The 19,601-nt window shown below is 41.3% G+C and overlaps 1 protein-coding gene across 2 annotated transcripts in view; it reads left to right on the top strand.

Annotated features, from left to right (window-relative positions):
- The window catches only part of TM7SF3 (transmembrane 7 superfamily member 3), a 37,742-nt gene that overhangs the window by 6,267 nt on the left and 11,874 nt on the right, over nt 1–19,601 (top strand). For both annotated transcript variants that reach the window (XR_004621137.1, XM_002917109.4), the window contains exons 2-6: nt 3,507–3,661; nt 6,566–6,716; nt 9,267–9,387; nt 10,124–10,295; nt 14,883–15,060. Coding sequence is in view for 1 of the 2 variants with exons in the window: in XM_002917109.4 (XP_002917155.2) it covers nt 3,507–3,661; nt 6,566–6,716; nt 9,267–9,387; nt 10,124–10,295; nt 14,883–15,060 (777 nt within the window). In the remaining variant the exon portion in view is untranslated. The remainder of the gene's footprint in view (nt 1–3,506; nt 3,662–6,565; nt 6,717–9,266; nt 9,388–10,123; nt 10,296–14,882; nt 15,061–19,601) is intronic.

Raw genomic sequence — 19,601 nt, 5'->3', positions numbered from 1 at the left:
TGTTGAGAGAGTGTCATCATTTTGTCTAGGGTGTGTTCCTATTTTTATAAATTTTGAGATGAAGACTTGAGGTAGAATCTGTGTTTTGAGTGCTATCAAAAATGGAGGTTTTTTCCAAATTGTGCAGTTTCTGCTAAGAACATCTCGTTATTATAGAAATTTGATAAACAGTGAAAAGTGTAAAGAAAAGAAAAAATCCCTTAAAATACACTTGCAGTGATACCTACTTTTAATACCCCTATTTACCTTAAGTTATCAGTTGTTTAATAATGTGTTTTAATTTCTATGGTTCTCTTTCCTTACTGTCTTTTAAAACACTGAAATTTTTGGTTCTCCAAGTATTTCTGAGTTGTGATTTATTTTCATCCCTGTGTGATAGGTTAAGGGAAGGTTAAGAAAAGCTTGACACCAAGACTTAACTAGTTGATAGCTTTGTTTATTTATTTGTAGATTTTATATTTATTAGAGCAACAGAGAGAGAGAGAAAGCACAAGCAGGGGGAGCAGCAGGTAGAGGGAGAAGCAGACTCCCTGCTGAGCAGGGAGCCTGATCCGGGACTCGATCCCAGGATACCTGGATCATGACCTGAGCCAAAGGCTTGGTCAAGCTTAACTGACTGAGCCACTCAGGCATCCCTAGTTGATAGCTTTAATCTCTTCCAGGGCTTTTAAAGGTTCTGGGTAGAGTTTTGATTCAAGGCCTGTGTAATGGGGGATAAACATACAGATTATTTGAACAGTTTCTAAGATACACTTAAGGGCAAATTTAGTGAGAACTATGGAAATCTTGGACAACCTTCACAGATTCATTTGAACCAGTTTTGATCACAGTACCCAATAGGCAGAACAGGTGGTCCATAAGAACTTCATAAATATTTGTTCAAATAGAGAAAATGGGGGAGAAAGGGGAAGAACTGAAAAAAAAAAAACCTTAAAGACTGAAAATATGACTAGAAAAGGCAGATGGTAAATGAGCTGACTGCTACACCTGAAGCTAATATTAAACTGTTACCTACACTGGGATTTTTTTTTAAAAAAAAAAAGCAAAATAAAAAATGAGCTGAGTGCTTTGAACAGTTAAAGGATGGAAATCCAGCTAGTTCCTCGGAAAACAAATGTAGTGCTTTTAGTTTGACAGACGAGAATTTGTAGATATTTTGAAGACTTGGAAGTCAGAGGGTAGATGGGACCAAAATTAAAGTATGATACGTGCAATGTTTTTAATGCCACTTACTGAGACCCACTTAATTTTATGTATAATTTGGTTTCCTAATAAAATAATCACGATGATGGGAAAACCTGGAAAATGTAAAAAATGTTTTTCTTATTTCCCTTTATAAAAAGGAAAACAAAAAACTCCCTCGCATTTTCTAGACTTCCCTATCCAGATTCTATTAAATTCTTCCTAATATTTTTACCTCTGTTCTGGCTGGAGTTTAGTTCTACATAAAAGGTAAAACATGTGTCTGCTTACATAAAGAGGAAATATGCCATCTTCATTTGTCATTGTTGCCACTAATTAAAATTTTCCCTGGAGTTTCAGAAATTAAATCGTAGCCACCACTGACTTTTTTTTTCTATCATTAATTATAAAAAAGTTATGAAGGTAATATAATGGCATCACGAGGTTTGGGGAACTTTCGTAGAGTAACCTTTGATCTCAGCCTAGCATTATTCATATATTCTGTTTGGCTTTCTTGGTTAGCCATTGTTGGTAGTCTTTTTTAAATCATCCAGATGGAATACATGTGTTTAAAAAAAAAAGTGTTGAAAATTAACCTGTTTGGGAAATAGTACATAAGAATGAGTTTGAAGTTGTTTAACGTCTGGAGTACTTTCCTTTACCACCCACTGACTCTAATTTCCTTCTAAAATAAAATGATGGTTCCACAGTGGGACTCTGGTGACTTAAAGTCTTTTGTCAACTCTTTTTCATCTTTCTTAAATTTAAATCTTTTTTTTCTATTTTTAGACTCGAACCCCCCGCCCCCACCAAGCCTGCTTATGTAATGTGTGGAAGCTTGTCTGCAATTTCTGCAGAGAGATGCTAACTGCAGGGTAGAGGATGGGATGGGCGTCCAGGACCACACAAGTAAAAGCAACCTATTCGGTGGATTGTTTGAGAATTAGGTTGATCAAAGAAAGAACCGGGTGCAGCTGGGAGAAAGATATAGTGAGTGGATGAGTGAAACAGAAGCGGAGGCAAGAAGACAGATGAGAAAGGCCTAGATGAGGTGTTGCAAAACTGGTGTGGACTCTGAGCTTGATCCTTAAACAAAAGCTCCTTTTTCCAGAATGCCTGTGGTTCACGACTCTATGACTGTCTGTGAAGTACCTCATGTAAGCACTCAGACATTTTTGTCAGTGTTGATGGTACTTTCCTTTGCAAGCTAGGTGCTAACAGTCCCATTTGACAGATGAAGAAATTGAGCTTTAAGGAAATTAAGTAACCTGCCTAAGATCACACAGCTCGTAATTGGTGGGATAAAATTGAAGCCACCTGTATCCCTCTGGGCTGGGCTGACTTCAGAATTCACTAGATCAGGTTCTGTTTTTAATATTAGTGTATTCACAATTGTTAGTGCTTCTTTAGGGTAGTTAAATCCTTAAATTCAGGGGCTCTGTTTTTGTTGTTTTTAAAGATTTTGTTTATTTGAGAGAGAGAAAGAAAGCATGTGCACACGCATGGGGGAGGAGGGGCAGCGGGAGAGGGAGAAGCAGGCTCTCCTCCAAGTGGGGCGTCAGCCGCAGGCCTCTATCCTAGGACTCCGAGATTGTGACCGGAGCTCAAGGCAGATGCTTGCCCCACTGAGCCACCGAGGCACCCCCCCTTTTTTTTTTAATAAAAACAATTATTTTTTAAGTCAACTGTACACCACACGCGGGGCTTGAACTCATGACCTTGAGAGCAGGCGTCACATGCTTTACTGACTGAGCCAGCCAGGCACCACTTGGAGCCCTGTTTTGAATGGAATTGTTAGGGCTGCTTACAATGGGGAATGTTCTCGCTCTGGGTGCTGGGCATCTTAGGCATCCTGAGCATTCTTTTGTTTGCGTCTTTCGAAACACCTTTCTTATATTTTAGTGCTCAGTTCCACCATTTACTAGCTGCTCCCCCCTTTTTTTTTTTTAAAGATTTTATTTATTTATTCAACAGAGATAGAGACAGCCAGCAAGAGAGGGAACACAAGCAGGGGGAGTGGGAGAGGGAGAAGCAGGCTCATAGCAGAGGAGCCTGACGTGGGGCTCGATCCCATAACGCCGGGATCACACCCTGAGCCGAAGGCAGACCCTTAACCGCTGTGCCACCCAGGAGCCCCTACTAGCTGCTCCCCCTTCTTAAGCTTAACTGTCCTCATCAGTAAAATAGGGGCAGTAATAATAATATTTATCTCCCCCGGTTTTTCTGAGGATTAAATTAGGAGTGCATGTATGCTTATGTCTGTGATTTCTACACGTCGCTATTACAGGTACAAATGTTATAATGAAATGCTTCTCCCATTGCAGGTCTTCTTGAATTTTCCGTAGGGAAGTTTAGATACTTCAAGCTCAAGAGGCCCTCTCCAGAGGACGCCATTTTGCGTCATATTTCGAGCAATGCATCTTTCCTTATTTTCCAAATACACTCACAGTATCAGAACACAACAATTTCTTTTTCTAAGGTAAGTACAGAGAGTTATTTCTGTAAACACCATTTCCATATTTTGGGGTCTTGTATTTAGTAGAAACATTAGAATTTGATGCCTCTTTATGTTTAACTTTATGGCCTTAGAAAAATCAAGATTGGAGTCTGTCAAGTTAGTGGTTTAGACTGGCTAAGAGGCGTGTGTCTCAGGCCTTTCTTGAGTGTGGTGACCTCTGACTTAAAGAGAGGGTGAGCAACTGCCAAGTTTTGGGGGAGGGTGGCCTTTACCAGATGTCTCCTAGCTGCAGTTAAGCTCTCCTCATGATTTTTCACCTTTTTTTCTTACTCTATTGGGTCCTTAATGATTTTTACCTCTGAATATGTTTTAATGGGTTTCCATCATTGTTCAGCCATATAGTGTTAGTATACTAAGTTTACTAAGACCCTTGTAGGATCACCTTTATTCTTTGGAGTCTCATGGAAACAAAAGAAGCCCAATATTCAGGTCCTCTAGCCCTGTGCTCAGCTTCCTGCATTCAAGACGCTATTTCAGAGAACATCACTAACCCCTTCAACCACAGCCTCACCTTTGGGAAGTTTTTCAGATGCCCCGGATTAGCTTAACCCATGAAGGATCTGCCATTTATATTAACTTTTTATAAATCTATTTATATTCAGCCTACATGAGCCCCATAGACTAATAAATGAATTTCACTCAGTATGAAGTCGTGCTGCTTTTCATTTGTCCTCAGCCTATCTATTGTTATAAGCCTGTCTTAATATTCTGGAATTTGTTAAACAAAGTGGTCTGAGTCCAGTTCATGTATATTCTATAGGCATTGGTCATGTTATCTTTCAAACTAAATATTTTACATGTTTTATTCTAGCCTTCCTGCCCCTACCGTGAAGGTTTTGAAATTGTGTGTTTGGTAGTTTAAGAGACAAGAAATGGAAGAGTATGATCAAGGAAAAGAGGAAGGAATAAATTATGTTAATTGCAAAAGAGTTAACAGTGTTTATGACCCCCACTCAGATATTGTCTGCGTTCTTTGCAGCCAGAGCTGAAATCAAAGCATGTTAAATGTCATAACTTTCTTAGAAGGCAAAATCATTCCAGTTCTTCAGGGAAGCCAACCTTCTTTTCTGGCACTAAATTCAGAAGGAAACTTCCTATTCAGGCCCTTACATAGGAGACAAAGTAAAATGCTACAAAGATGATTTCCTTCTTCATAACATCACAGCAAAGACAGCATTTGAAGGAGGAGAAAGGACTGAAAAAAAGGCATTTATATTTTTTGCATGCCTACTAGGGGCTAGTTCAGTGGTTCTTAAGCTCTCCTGGGGCCACAGACTTTGAATCTGCTAAAGTCTCTGGACTCTGCCCATCAAAATGCAGGGATACATTTGTATAATTTCATGGGGACCTCTGGAAACTGATTGGGGCTCTGGGGCTCCTAGTTAGGAACCCCTGTATTTGGTTTTCCATATAATTAATTTAATTCTCACAACAGTTCAACAAAGTACTTACAACGCGGGTTTTTACATGTGAGGAAACAGAGCCTGGATAAAGGAGTGTTGACCTAACTCATGTGACTGAAGTGGCCTGAATGGGTAGCACGCTGGGCCTCAGTTTTCACGCAGAGTGGATCTTAGTTATCCTGAATGTTCCTTTCTTGGGCTGCCCTTAGTTCTCACTGTATTTATACTACTGAGAAGATGATGACCAGAACTGCACGTCGCTCTAGAAATGAGTGGTCTGTGTGAAGAGAGTAGTTCCTGTTTCCTCTACGCTTCTGGAAGAAGCGTGGCACTTTGGATTTTTTTGGGTCATCAAAGAAGTTGGTTCTTTGAAACTGTTGACTCTGCAGCTCGATTAGTATTTGAATCGTTTCCACTTACACTTGTCAAATTGAAACCCATCTGGCACTTTTTTCTTCCCATTTTCTTAGCTTTAAGAAAACACTCTGAACTACTACCTCTTAACTTAGTATTTTGTTATTCTAAAAGCTTTCCAAATGGATGGTCGAGTGGAGGAGTGTGAGGGAGGATTTGAAAGGAGCACGGAGTGGATAAGTTTGTCCACTGTTCTGATTGTGGTGATGGCTTACAAGTGTCTACGTATATCAAAACTTATCAAATGGTATTCTTTATGTGTAGTTTATAATACGATGATTATAGCTCAGTTTTTTAAAGAAACTTTCCGGAACTTGAATTCTTCAGGGGTGGGGCTCATGTTTTTGGTGATACAGTTATTTGTATATTGGACCTACAAGATGGAGGCTGCCTCAGTGGCCTGGTCCATGTCCCAAATCTAAACCTGAGTCAGCTTGCACTTACGGGAAACATCTGTCCAGGAAACCTACCATGACAGTCACTGTCCTCCAGCTCTGCTCTAGCCCGTTTACCTTACCTTAGAGAAGAGGACCTGCTCACCTTCCTTAAAAGGAAATTCCTGACCTCCTAGCCAGTCATGCTAGGAAAACCATGTTTCTGTTTTGCTTTTTCTAACACTGTAAAACTCACTTTTGCCCCAAATCCCTCAGGTGCTTCTTCACAGCTTATAAGGCACTGTACGCCCCTAATCTGTGGGTTGTTTTTCCTTGAATAAAGGACACCAAACTCTTTACTGAATTGTTTCAGTTTTGTCATTTGACAGTAGTCTTAGTACTTGACATAGTAAATCTTAATTTGGGGAATTGAAAAACTTGGAAATGTTACTGTGCGTCTCCTATTCCTATCAGAGATCATCTATTTAAATAGTTCTTCCATGACATGCTTGGGTACCTGCATATAGAGGTGAATTCTTTATAAGGAAGGTCTTTGTTTCTTCCTTCTTGTTTTGAGAAGGTTTGGAATAGGACATGCAGACTAGGTCCAGCCTATAATTTAAATATTTTGCTTAACACCCTATTCGTGATGACTCTTTTCTACCTAATTGCAGGCTCTCCTTCGCAATACCTCAGGAACAGGCACTGACAAAGGACTGGTTTTCATTCTTAGACCAGAGCAGAGTATGTGCACTTGTCACTTGGAGACTTTAGATGCTGAGCCTGTCCAAAACATGGCCGTCCCACTCTCCTACTCAGAAAGAGGTAACCTTTCTATCTTTGACCCCCTATTGACTCTCCAAAATGTGGAACTTATTCATGAAAATTCAAGGGAAACTATAATCCTTTTAAAAGTATTTATTGCAAGTAGAGTATATTGAATCAGAGATTTTAACAGCAAGGGACCGAAAGAATTGCATAATGATTGAAAGCCCAGGTAAGGGCATAGAAGAATGCAGTCATTAATTCAAAAAAAATTTAAGGAGCCCTTGGAGAAGCAGTAACAGAAAGGCAAGACACAGTTCTGAACACTTTAGCTGGTTATTCTAGGCAGAGGAAGGCATGGAAGAAGAATGGAGAGTATTTGGAGAACGGCAGAATGGTGGGTGTGGCTGGAACCACGAATGTGAAGGGCCATGTATGTAATTTGAGGTTTGTATTCTATTCTGAAGGAGCATAGAGAATTTTTAAGCAGAGGAATGATATACATTTCATCTGTCAGAAAGTCAACTCTAGAAGCAGTATGGGGAGTGGTGTGGAGAGGGCATCGCAGGGTCAGGACTCAGCACACCTTTAAGGGCTCAGAGTGAGATGTTTGGAAGGTAGCATTGATGAGACACAATGACCAGTGGTTATGGATTATAAAAGGGAGGAGCGTAGGCTTCCCATTTGGGCTGCTAAGAGATAGCGATGCAAAATAGGGTTGAAAGAGAGTTGTCGTGGTGGTGGACAGTTTAGGCAGTCGGGATGGGATAGATGGTGACTTCAGTTTGGGACACAATGAATCTGAGATGCTGTAGGGCATCTGGATGGAAATGCGTAGTAGGGAGTTCAAGGGCGTGGAGTGGAGACCTGAGGTTAGATGTCCACCTGCAAGGTTCTGAGTAAAAGCCATGGAAGCGAGTAAGATTGTCTAGGCGTGTACTTAGAGATTTAGGGGCAAAAACAATAGTGGATATTTTCATAGTGCCTACTACATGTCAGGCACTGTTTCTGGGCGATGCTAACTGCCGAGGAATAAGCATAAGACTAAGGAGGAGTCAGGGAGGTAAAAGAAAAGACTGGAGTTTCTGCTTTAAGTCAGGAGTGATAAATAGTACATTGCAGAGAGGTCAAGGAAGTGACTCTAAGTGTCCATATGATAGTGCAACTAAGAGTGGCCTTTAGTGAGAATCATTTTAGTGGCACAGTGGGGATGAAAACTAGATTACAGTGATTGAGGAGTAAAGGTGAGGTGAGGATATTTAGACTACTCATTTATTCTTACACAGTGTTCTATGTAGCAAAAGGTCACGACCTGATAGAAAACCATAGACTTTGGGTTTTCATTAAGGACAGTATACAAAGAAAAATTAGAGTAGAGCTTCCATTACAATCCATATCATTTTCTCGGGTGTGGTAAAGATTTGTAAATGCAGGGAAAGGAGAGTATGAAAGAAGAGCAGTGTTGAAACAGATATGCACATTGGGTTTCTCCATTCCAGATGCGGCCAGGGGAAGTCAACCACCAGAATTCCAACAGTTGGTGGAAACCAGGACCCAGCTGTGGGAATGATTGGATGAGTGTATGAAGTTGAGATCTTGTAGATCTTTAAATTGGTTTACCTTTATCTGTCTTATTTTAATCTTTCCACTCGAGTCTACCATAGACAGTCATTTGCATAGAATTGAGCTCATATCAAGTGACTTCTCTTAAGTTTTGTCATGCTTAACGTCATGAACAGGATTCCTAATAAGAAGAGCTGTTTTAGCTACATTATTGTAAATGAAATACCTAAAATTTGTATGAAATTAAATATTCAAATGCTATTCCAATACATGGTCTTGGGAGTCTTTGAGGTCTTTTTTATTTTTACTTTTTTATGTACACAAAGACTTTTCCAGCACTGAGGATGACACCATCTTTTTTCCAGTTTAAAGGAGCATGTGAAAAGTGGACACCCCTTTCTTTACTGCCCATGGAGTGCCTTTTCTCTTTGGCAGTGTTTTTTCCCCTCTGTCCCTGGGTTCTTAAGCTCTTTTTATGGGACCACGGACCCCCCAAATCTAGTGAAAACATCTCTCCTTAAGAAATGCATGCATTCAACCTTTGGCATACAATTTCAAGGTGTTCATGGGACCTCCAAAGCCCATTCTTGGATACCAGCTTAAGAATATCTGTCTCCAGACCTTTTCAACTCTAGAGCCGGGGTTGGCAAACACAGTCCATGAGCCAAATCCAGCCTCTGCCTGTTTTGTACATAAAGTTTTACTAGAAACAGCCATGTTCCTTTGCTGACATATTGTCTGTGGCCGCTTTCGTGCCTCGAGGGAAGGGTTGGGTAGTTGCCACAGAAACCATCAGGCGTGTGAAGCCTGAAATAGTCACCATCTTACTCTTTACAGAAAAGACTTGCTGACCTCTATTCCAGAGCCCTCAATCTCGATTAACTTTTCCCTCTTTAACCTCAGTTCATGGGGTAGTACAAAACCAGAAGCTCTATTATATTTAACTTCTATATGGAAAGTTCTTGTAAGAGTAGAGTTCTATTTTTCTGAGTACAATTTGAATGTAGGAGAATTCTATGTTGAGTAACTTCCTTATTTTTCGACCAGATCCTGTCCCTGGAGGCTGTAATTTGGAGTTTGATTTAGATATTGATCCCAACATTTACTTGGAATATAATTTCTTTGAGACAACTCTTAAATTTGCCCCAGCAAACCTAGGCTATGCAAGGTATGTCTTTCTATCTCTTAAAACTGCTTTTAGGACAGCATGACTAGCTGTTGTGTAGAGTCAGTGACCTCCGCAAATCCCCGGTTCTCTCTCGTAAAATTGAATTAATGTTTAATTTTATTTTGGAATGGAGGTAGTTTAAGCATTGTAAGTCATACGTGATCTGTCACTTACAATTAATATTGTCTGCCCTCCATTCTTAGGAAGAGCCAGATGTTGAGTCTCTGTTGTGACCTTAGAAGTACATTTAGTTTCTGTAGAGTTTTGAATATGGAAAGCATTCTGAAGCCATGAAACACCCTTATATTTTTGTAAGGATTTTTTATTTTAATTAAAACTCTGCCTTAGTTTCTACTTTACTAGCAATGCTAGCTAACATTGAGTAACATGGGAATGCTGTCTGTGTATCATCCATAGTGCTGAGTGCTCTTTGTTCTTGGTCATTTAATCCTGCCAGTTTTATTGAGAAGAGGTGGTGGTTCCTTAAGGGTCACTGAGATTAAGTGACATGCCCATATACACATAGCTAACAAGTGGCAAAGCTGGCATGTCACTCCACGCCTGACTAACGTTAGCATCCGGTTATTTAACCATACTGCCTCTCAGTATGTTACTTTTCTTCGTAATGCCAAAATTGGAATTGCTGCAGAAGTTTGAAATTTGAGCTTTTGGTTCCTTTTATAGATGAGACATGCACCACAAGAGATTGATGTTCCATTTTGTTGGTTGACTTTAGAGGCACAAATCCTCTGCCGTGTGACACTGGGACGGGACGGGACTCTAGGTGGAGGTTGCTGTATGATGTCTATCAGTATTTTCTGCCTGAGAATGACCTCACCCAGGAGGGCTTGCTGAAGCATCTGCAGAGGATGGCCGAGGTGCCGCAGGTGAAGGCCAATGCTATCAAGGTAAGTCTGGTTCTTACAATTTGTGTGGCCAGATTGTGACACTTTTGTAAGAGTTGAGAAGGGGAGAAGCTACCAGGAGCTTTTTTTCTTTATAGTTTCCTTGATCTTTCTGGGGTTCTCACTATTCTCTTTCATTCTGTCATTGTCTTGCTAGTGATATCCCAAAGTAATGTTGGCTTTTGAGGAGATGCATGTAAATTACGTTACATTTTAGTTGCTGTCACATAGATGACCGGGTAATCTTGAGCTATGGAGGAAAGTGATTTTTCTATGTACTCCCATAACTATTAGATAGAAACTTTTGGCAAATATAAAAGTACAGTGTTTTTTTTAAAAAAACAGTGAGCAACTGTTGAAGGATATACATATTGTCATTAATATTTGCTTATTTATTTAAAATACTTTGTTTTTATTTATTTTAGGGAGAGAGCACCCATGTGCACGTGGAGAGGGGGGGAGGGAGAGGGACCAGCAGACTCTGCGCTGAGTGCAAAGCCCCACATGGGGCTCAGTCTCATGACCCTGAGATCACACGACCTGAGCCAAAACCAAGAGTCAGCTGCTTAACCCCCTGAGCCACCCAGGTGCCCCTGTCATTAATATTTAAACCCAATCTCAGAAGTCTCTAACTGGAAGCGAAAGTTTTCTCTGACCTTTGGAACCCCTGCAAGCTCTTGGAATGCCCAGTGTGGGGTATGGGCCAGCAGCATCAGCACCAGCTGGGAGTTTGTTAGAACTGGCCTTGGCTCCACCCCTGACCTACTGAATCAGAATTTGCATTTTGAGGTCCCCAGGTGATTCCTATGCATATTAAAACTTGAGATTCATGTTACAGATGATTTTTGTGGAGGGCAGGATTTATGTCTTAAAAGGTACCTGATAGCAGTCTAATATAGAAGTTCATCCTTCAGTCTGATGGTTTATGGGTGGAGTTTTTCTAGACTGCTCTGACTTCCAGAAGGTTGATGGTTACCGGATTTTATAGAAAGCAGTGGCCTGTGTGATTAGCCCAGGCCCTCAGTCTATTGCAGAGCAACGTCTCATTTCGTTGTGTCCCGTAGGATGTCATGGTCACATGCTAAGAAGGAGCCTTATACAAGAGAACTTATCATGCTTATTCACAAATTTGGAAGCTCTTTGGATAAGTTTACCAGTTGCCTTTTTACATAGAAAATTTTAAAGATCATGTTTCTTCTCATGAAGAATATAAGAATTCATGTAACAGGACTGTTTTAGGTTACTCTTTAACTTTCAGTGAAGAGTTAGAATATTGTATGCCAGAGTTCAGGGAAACCCTCGTTGACTCATGAGGGCACGTTGAAAAGAGTTGGAGCCTGTTTGAAGAGGCTTGCACTGGCCAACTTTGGGACAATTCAGTCATCAAAAAGAGTAATGATTGATTATAGGTTTTGAATAAATAAAAACAAGTCCATACTGATACTCATCGGGAGAGACTCCTATACCAAATTACTCTGGAAATCGATACAGAGAAGGAATTTATGATGCCTTTTTAAAGAGGCACTGTAATTCATCCTCATTGATGAAAGAAGGCTCTTCATGGAAGAATGTTGGCCAGTCAATGTAGAAGGAGTAATAAGTTTAGAAAATCACCATTTTCTACCCTCACTGAAATAATTCAGGGAAGAATCAGCAGGTGAAAGACTCTTGAGAATGGGGTATTCCCAGCATGCTCAGATTAATTCTAATTGCAAAGGGAAAACTTACTTTTGGAGTGGGATGATCTGATGGTCTTGGTCTTATCCATGTGGTCAGTTAGCTTCACTGATAGCAGGTAGCTTGCCTTTTGTGCTCATGTGACTCAGTCTGACATCATCACCATCACTTGTGAAGTATTCTAGCAAAACATGTTTAACCTGAATTTAGTCTATTGGAGTTCCTGTTTATAGGAAATACGTGGGGTGGAAGAACAGGTTGGACACCTAGAGCATACTCTGACAAATCGATTGTGGAATGTTCTATGAAACAACTGCTTTTTTTTTTTAAGATTTTATTTTTATTTATTTTTTAAAGGGAGAGCATGAGCAGGTGGTAGGGGGTAAGGGGCAGAGGGAGAGGCAAAGGAGAATCTTAAGCAGACTCTAGCACTGAGTGTGGAGCCTGACAAGGGGCTCAGTCTCACAACCCTGAAATCACAATCTGAGCCGAAACCATGAGTGGGAGGCTTAACTGTGCCGCCCAGGCACCCCTTAAGATTTTATTTTTAACTAATTTCTATATTCAACCTGGGGCTTGAACTTAATAGCCATGAGATCAAGAGTCACAGCTTTATCAGCTGAGCCAGCCAGGTGCCCCTATAAGACGGCTGATCTGGGGGTGCCGGGGTGGCTCAGTAGGTTAAGCAACTGACTTGGTTTCAGCTCAGGTTATGATCTCAGGGTCATGAGATTGAGCACTTTATTGGGCTCTGCACTGGGCATGGTGCCTGCTTGAGATTTCTTTCTCTCCTTCTCCCCCCACCCCAAAACAAACAAATAAAAGACAACTGCTCTTAATCTCTTTAAAAATCATTGGGTGGGGGCGCCTGGGTGGCACAGCGGTTAGGCGTCTGCCTTCAGCTCAGGGCGTGATCCCGGTGTTATGGGATCGAGCCCCACATCGGGCTCCTCTGCTGTGAGCCTGCTTCTTCCTGTCCCACTCCCCCTGCTTGTGTTCTCTCTCTCTCTGGCTGTCTCTATCTCTGTCAAATAAATAATAAAATAAAATCTTTAAAAAAAAATAAATAAAAATCATTGGGTGGGTGGGAGAGAGTGATGGAAAGGACTGTTCTAGATATCAGAGACAAACGCCATGCATGAAATGGTTGGATTTTGGTTAAGGGGGAGAAAAGCTATGGAAGACATGGCAGGGGAGGGAGGCACCTGGGTCGCTCAGTCAGTTAACTGTCCGACTTGTGATTTTGACTTGTGGTTTTGGCTCAGATAATGATCTCATGGGTAGTAAGATGGACCCACCCCCACCCCCACCCTGCCCCTTGAGATTCCCTCTCTCTCCCTCCCCCCACTTGTGTGGGTTCTCGCTCGCTCTCTCTCAAATAGGTAAATCTTAAAAAAAAAAAAGATGTGGGAAAATCTGAGTATGGACTGTGTATTAGAGAAGAGATTATTGATTTTTTCAGGTGAGCTAAGGTATATGGGTATAGAAGAGAATATCCTTATTCTCAACCTTGCTACTCAGAGTGTGGTAGATGAATGGGTAGCAGCGGCATCACCTGAGAGATTGCTAGAAAAGTGGACTCTCAGGTGCCTCCTCTACCAGTAGAATCAGGATCTGAATTCTAACACCCTCCCCCCAGTGATTATAGGCACATTAAGCTTGAGAAACGGTGTTTTAGGATGTGCCCACTGGAAGTAAAATGTCATGATATCCGACTTATTGCAAGATGATTCAGCAGGAGGGGCGCCTGGGTGGCACAGCGGTTAAGTGTCTGCCTTCGGCTCAGGGCGTGATCCCGGCGTTATGGGATCGAGCCCCACATCAGACTCCTCCGCTATGAGCCTGCTTCTTTCTCTCCCACTCCCCCTGCTTGTGTTCCCTCTCTCGCTGGTTGTCTCTATCTCTGTCGAATAAATAAATAAAATCTTTAAAAAAAAAAAAGATGATTCAGCAGGAAAAAACAGAGATAGAGAAAAAATAGAGGGGAAGAAGGAGGAATAAAAAAAGAAATAGGATTAAATATTAACAATTGTTAAATTGAAATTGTGGTATATAGTTTATTCATTATATTATTCTTTCAGCATTTCTATAAGGTTGAATGTTTCACAATAAAAATGGAGTAGGAGGTAATGTTAACATTTTGTTGAACTTGACCAGTCCTTTGCCAGAAACACATTTTTGAAGGCTAAGCAATATTTTTAAACAGAAGAAGTTTTCTAAGAGGCTTATAATTATTTCTGAAACTCTAATATTAAATGTTCTCACTTGTATTAGCAGGAATGTATTAGTGTATTATGGCTAAAAAGTGCTTTTGTTTCTTCTGTTACATTTATTACCTATCTAAGAGACAGCCTTTAAAATGGAAGTTTTGAAGCAAAGGACCACTGCGTAATATAACTATATGGAATGTTTTCTTATTGAAGAAATAAGGACCCAGGTAAATGGGTCCTCTCTGTGAGATGTTCATAAACACTTGTCTGTTGGCAGTTCCATAGCCAGTAGTAATAGAACACTTACTGTGTGCCAAGCATTGTGCTAAGTACGGAGGGAAGAAGGATTAGTGAGCAAGATCTAGTTCTTGCCATTGTGTTGTTTACAATCTAGTAGATGACAAAAAAATTTTTTTTATTTTGTCCTGACTAGTGTTTACACTTTATATCATATTTTACTTAAATTGTTAACGTTTGATGCTGTACAAAAACTTGAGAAGCATTTTGTGTAAGAACTTGCTTATATTAGCACATATAAACTGTGTAGGACAGTTGTTTGAGAGCACTGAATGGGTTGGTGTGTATTTTAAACAAGAATTATAATTTAATATTACAATTTAATATCACATGCAGGTGGGGTTATAATTGAATAGCCTTTTTAAAAAAACTCTGAACACAAATCACACATTATTTTTGGCTTCAGGTGGTTACCCTAACAGCTAATGATAAGACAAGTGTTTCCTTCTCCTCTCTCCGAGGACAAGGTGTCATTTATAACGTCATTGTTCGAGACCCACTTCTAAATACATCTGCTGCTTATGTTCCTGCTCACACTTATGCTTGCAGCTTTGAGGCCAAGGAGGATAATTGTTCTTCCCTTGGTGAGTATATGGATTTAAACTTCGAAATTTCTTCTTTGACTTTGCAGATCTAGGTCAACCAATCCAGAACTTAAGAATATTAAAAAAATGCTCTTGTCTAGTCTTCATTCATTCAGCAAATGCCTTTTGAGCCCCTCCAATGTTCTGCTCTCTGTTCCAGGCACAGGGATACAGCAGAGAACAAAACAGACAGAATACTGTGTTCCTGGAGCTTGCGTTTTCTTGGGGGAGATGAGACAGACGAGATGAATTTGTAAAATATGCATCATGTGAGACTGCTGAGCGCTAAGAAGCAAACATTCAGTAGGAAAAGTGGATAATAACAAGTGACAGTGAGGGAAGAAGTTTGAGAGCCATGGCCAGGGAGGCCCATGCTAAAGCTAACCATCGGGTGGAGACCTGAGGCGAGGCAGGGAGTCCTGTGTCCGGGCAGTACTGCTGGGCGGAGGGAACTAAGGCCCTCAGCCAGGGGCCTTCCTGGTATGTTTAAGAACAGCAGCGAGAGCGGGGCTGGAGGAGCCTGAGGAGGGGGAGAGGTGCAGCCTGGTAGGTCACAGTGCAGGCAGAAACTTCTACTCAGAGCAAAATGGAGAGGCATTGGTGGGTTTGAGAAGGGAGTGCCATGATCTGACTCCTGTTGTGATGGGATCACTCCGGCTGCTTTTAGGAGAAAAGTCAGGGGTAGGATCAGACACGGAGACGGAGCGTGGTAATTCAGGTGACAGAGGACAGTGGTTTAGATCGGATGGTGGCAGTGGAGGCGTTGCAAGATCATCCTGTGTGTGTTTCTGAAATAGTTTCACAGAAAAGATGCAAAAATACAAAGAGTTTCTGCATCATCTTCACTCGGATTCCTCACATGTGAACGTATGATGCTATTTGCTTTTTATTCTTTATGGTGCGCTCATGTGCACGCTCTCTCCACATGTACGTACACATACACGACTCTTTGAGCCGCGTGAGAGTAAGTTGCAGACAGAAAGATATTTTTCCCTTAAATATTTCTATGTATTTTTTATGTAACCATAGTAAAAATGACCAAATTCACAAAGTTAACTTTGATACAGCACTGTTATTTAATCTACAGTTGTTGTTAAGTTTCACTAGTTATTCCACTAATGTCCTTTATAAAAAAAAATTTGATCACATGTTGCATTTAACTGACACATCTCTTTGGTCTTCTGTAATCTGGAACAATTCCTCAGTCTGGATTTAACTTTCAAGACCTTGACCTTTTTGAGGAGTACAGGCTAACTTTTTAGAACCCAGTTTGGGTTCGTCCGATGTTTCCTCATGATTAAATTCATATTGTGCATTTTTTTTTTTAAAGATTTTATTTATTTATTTGACAGAGATAGAGACAGCCAGCGAGAGAGGGAACACAAGCAGGGGAAGTGGGAGAGGAAGAAGCAGGCTCCCAGTGGAGGAGCCTGATGTGGGGCTCGATCCCATAACTCTGGGATCACGCCCTGAGCCGAAGGCAGACGCTTAACCGCCACCCAGGCTCCCCACATTGTGCATTTTTGGTGGGAATACAAAAAAGCGATGTTGTGCCCTTCTTAGGACGCACTTGGTATCTATTTGTCCCATTACTGGTGGTGATAACCTTGACTATTTGGTTAGTGGTATCTGCCAGGTTTCCCCATTATATTTTTCCCTTTCAGCATTTATTACTAGGTGGTTGCCAAATGGCAATTTTGTAATTTCATCATTTTTAATATTAGTTGGCATTCTATTGTAAGCAAGAGATTTCTCTTCTCCCCTATTTATTTATTTATATACATGAGTCCATGGATTCGTAATCCTCTGGATAATAATCCATTACTATCATTATTTTCATGTTAAATCATCCCAAATTTGGCCAATGAGTGGCTGCATATATTTCGAAATAGAGCCAGGGAATATTGCTGGTTGGATGAGTGGTTGAAGAAAGGTGTAAAAGACGACTACGATTTTGGCCGGAGCAACTAGAGAGCTAAAACTGCCATTCTGGGAAAGATTGGTGGAGGGGCAGGTTTGGGAGGACGTATCAGGAGTTTAGTTTTGGACACGTTCGGTTTGAGAACCTTAGGGAGCATTCAAGTGGACATGTTGAATTGTCAGTTGTAAGTATGCTGGAATTCAGGGGAAGGGTGTGGGCTGGGGATTACCTTGAAAGTCATCCAGTGAATAGACAGCATTTAAGGCCATGGACTAGATGGCCTTACTGTGGAGTGAGAATGTAGAAAAGACGTGTCTAAGGACAGAGCCCTGGGCTCTGGCGCTTAGAGGTCAGGAAATTAGGAACTGAAAAATGACCACTGGATTTAGCAACGTGGAGGCCGTTGGTGTCAGAGCTTTTTCAGTGGAGCACTGGGGTAACCTTACTGGAGTATGTTCAAGAACAAATAAGAGGAGGGGTGCGTGGGTGGCTCAGCCGTCAAGCGTCTGCCTTCCGCTCAGGTCATGATCACAGGGAAGTGGGATTGAGCCCTGCATCGGGTTCCCTGCTTGGTGGGAAGCCTGCTTCTCCCTCTCCTACTCCCCCTGCTTGTGTTCCCTCTCTCACTTTGTCTCTCGCTGTCAAATAAATAAAATCTTTAAACAAACAAACAAACAAATAGGAGGAAAGAAATTGGAGAAAAGTCCAAATAGCACTTTCCAGGAGTTTTGCTCTAAAGGGTAAAGTCTATCCATTGTGTTCAGGGACCAGGGTTCCTTCTCCTCCGTCATAGCTGTATCCCATCCAGTCTTCCACTGTCACACTCAGGATCCTGGAGAGATACAATGTAGGAGACCCAGGCAGATATAAGTTCTGTATTTTTCACTGATAGACTTAATCTAGGTTCCTCTAGTCCCCTTCCCTTGAGGCCTTCCTCACCAGAGCCCCTCCTAATTCGAAAGCCCCCCTCTCCTGGGTTTCCGTCTCCAAGTATTAGCCCAGGGGAAAGGGGGCTCTGATCCTGTTCCTCCAGCCTGGAGTTGACCCCTCCTAGTGATGCTGGTCCTAGTGTTGCTTTCATTCTCAAGCTTGATGTGTATCTTTCCTGAGCTTGGAGTAGGGAGGAGTTATCCACATTGCCTTTTATTTAAAACCTCGGCCTGTGTATCATAACCTAGAGTTATGATACCGTGATGATTAAACACTGCTCTCCTGGACTGTCTTCTATCCTCCTAGTCCATTCACCCCTTTGTCTTCACTGCCCCCCAGAGTGCCCATTTTGTCTCTCGTGTTGTCTCTAGAGTCTGCTTCTTATGAAACCTTCTGCTCTCTGGTTTTTCCTGTATCTTTTTTTTTTTTTTTTTTTGGTCCTTTCCTGGTACAGTGACAGGGGATTCCATTTAGTTCCTCTCTGCTGTCTGATACCGGGGAGGAAAGCTAACTGCCTGTGTCCGTTTTTATTGGGTTGGAAGATCTTGCTAACTTTGATGATTGTATTCGCTGGAGACTGCCACCAGATTTGCATTTGAAAAACAACTATCCCAGCAAACTCCACGCTTGTGGTGTAAAGATTAAATCATAGAACAGCAATCAACCACAGGTCTGAAATAAGCAGAATGTGGCGTTTTATCTTTTGTTTCATCTTTCTTTTGGGTGCTTTGTTCTCAGAAAAGCTGCTGTGTGGGTATGTATCATGCCCTGCAAATGCTGGTCTTCTGCCTTATGTTTGTTTAACGGTACGTCTTCCCGATACTTCCGTGTGAGCACTCTTAAGCGTTTTATGCGTTTTCACCTGTGGTAACATTGCAACATTTCCCACATGAGATTATATGCGTGTTTTGTTTCTGTTTTTAGTTCAGGGATTACTTTCTTGAGTTGATCTCAAAGGTCATAATGGTGAATTTAGTAAGTGTCGTTTTCTCTTTGGTAAACTATCTTTTGGTTCATGTTATTTATATTTAATTTGGTGCCTATTAAGGACCATGAGCTTTGGGATTCTTGGGCATCATGAACTATATTGTGCTTTATTGTTAGTTATAATGCTACATTTTTTTCAGAAGCAATATGTGGAATGAAGACAGGCAGTAATTTGTTCATGTGTGACTTACGGTGTAGTACATGTTCTTTTCTTTTATTTATTTATTTTTTTAAAAAGATTTTATTTATTTATTTGACAGAGAGAGAGACAGCCAGCGAGAGAGGGAACACAAGCAGGGGGAGTGGGAGAGGAAGAAGCAGGCTCCCAGCGAAGGAGCCTGATGTGGGGCTCGATCCCAGAACGCCGGGATTACGCCCTGAGCCGAAGGCAGACGCTTAACTGCTGTGCCACCCAGGCGCCCCATGTTCTTTTATTTTAATCTTAGTTTCGGTTAAAACTTTTTATGATGGAGAGCTTCAAAGAACCTTCATATACTAATTTTTCAGCATTAACGATTTCGATTCATGGCACGATTTGATTTCAGCCATATACCCACCTGGGTCTCTGCCTCCTGGTCCTCCTTACTGGATTTTTTGTAATAGCAAATCCGTGGCCATCATTTTGCTCACAGAATTTCAGTGTGTGTGTGTGTATATGTGCGCACGTGTGTGTGTGTGTGCGCGTGTCTTAAAGATAAGCTCT

The sequence above is a fragment of the Ailuropoda melanoleuca genome, chromosome 16 (genome assembly GCF_002007445.2).
Source record: "Ailuropoda melanoleuca isolate Jingjing chromosome 16, ASM200744v2, whole genome shotgun sequence".
NCBI classification, from domain to species: domain Eukaryota; kingdom Metazoa; phylum Chordata; class Mammalia; order Carnivora; family Ursidae; genus Ailuropoda; species Ailuropoda melanoleuca.
The sequence above is the reverse complement of the archived record's forward strand: the minus strand, read 5'-3'. Positions and strand labels throughout refer to the sequence as shown.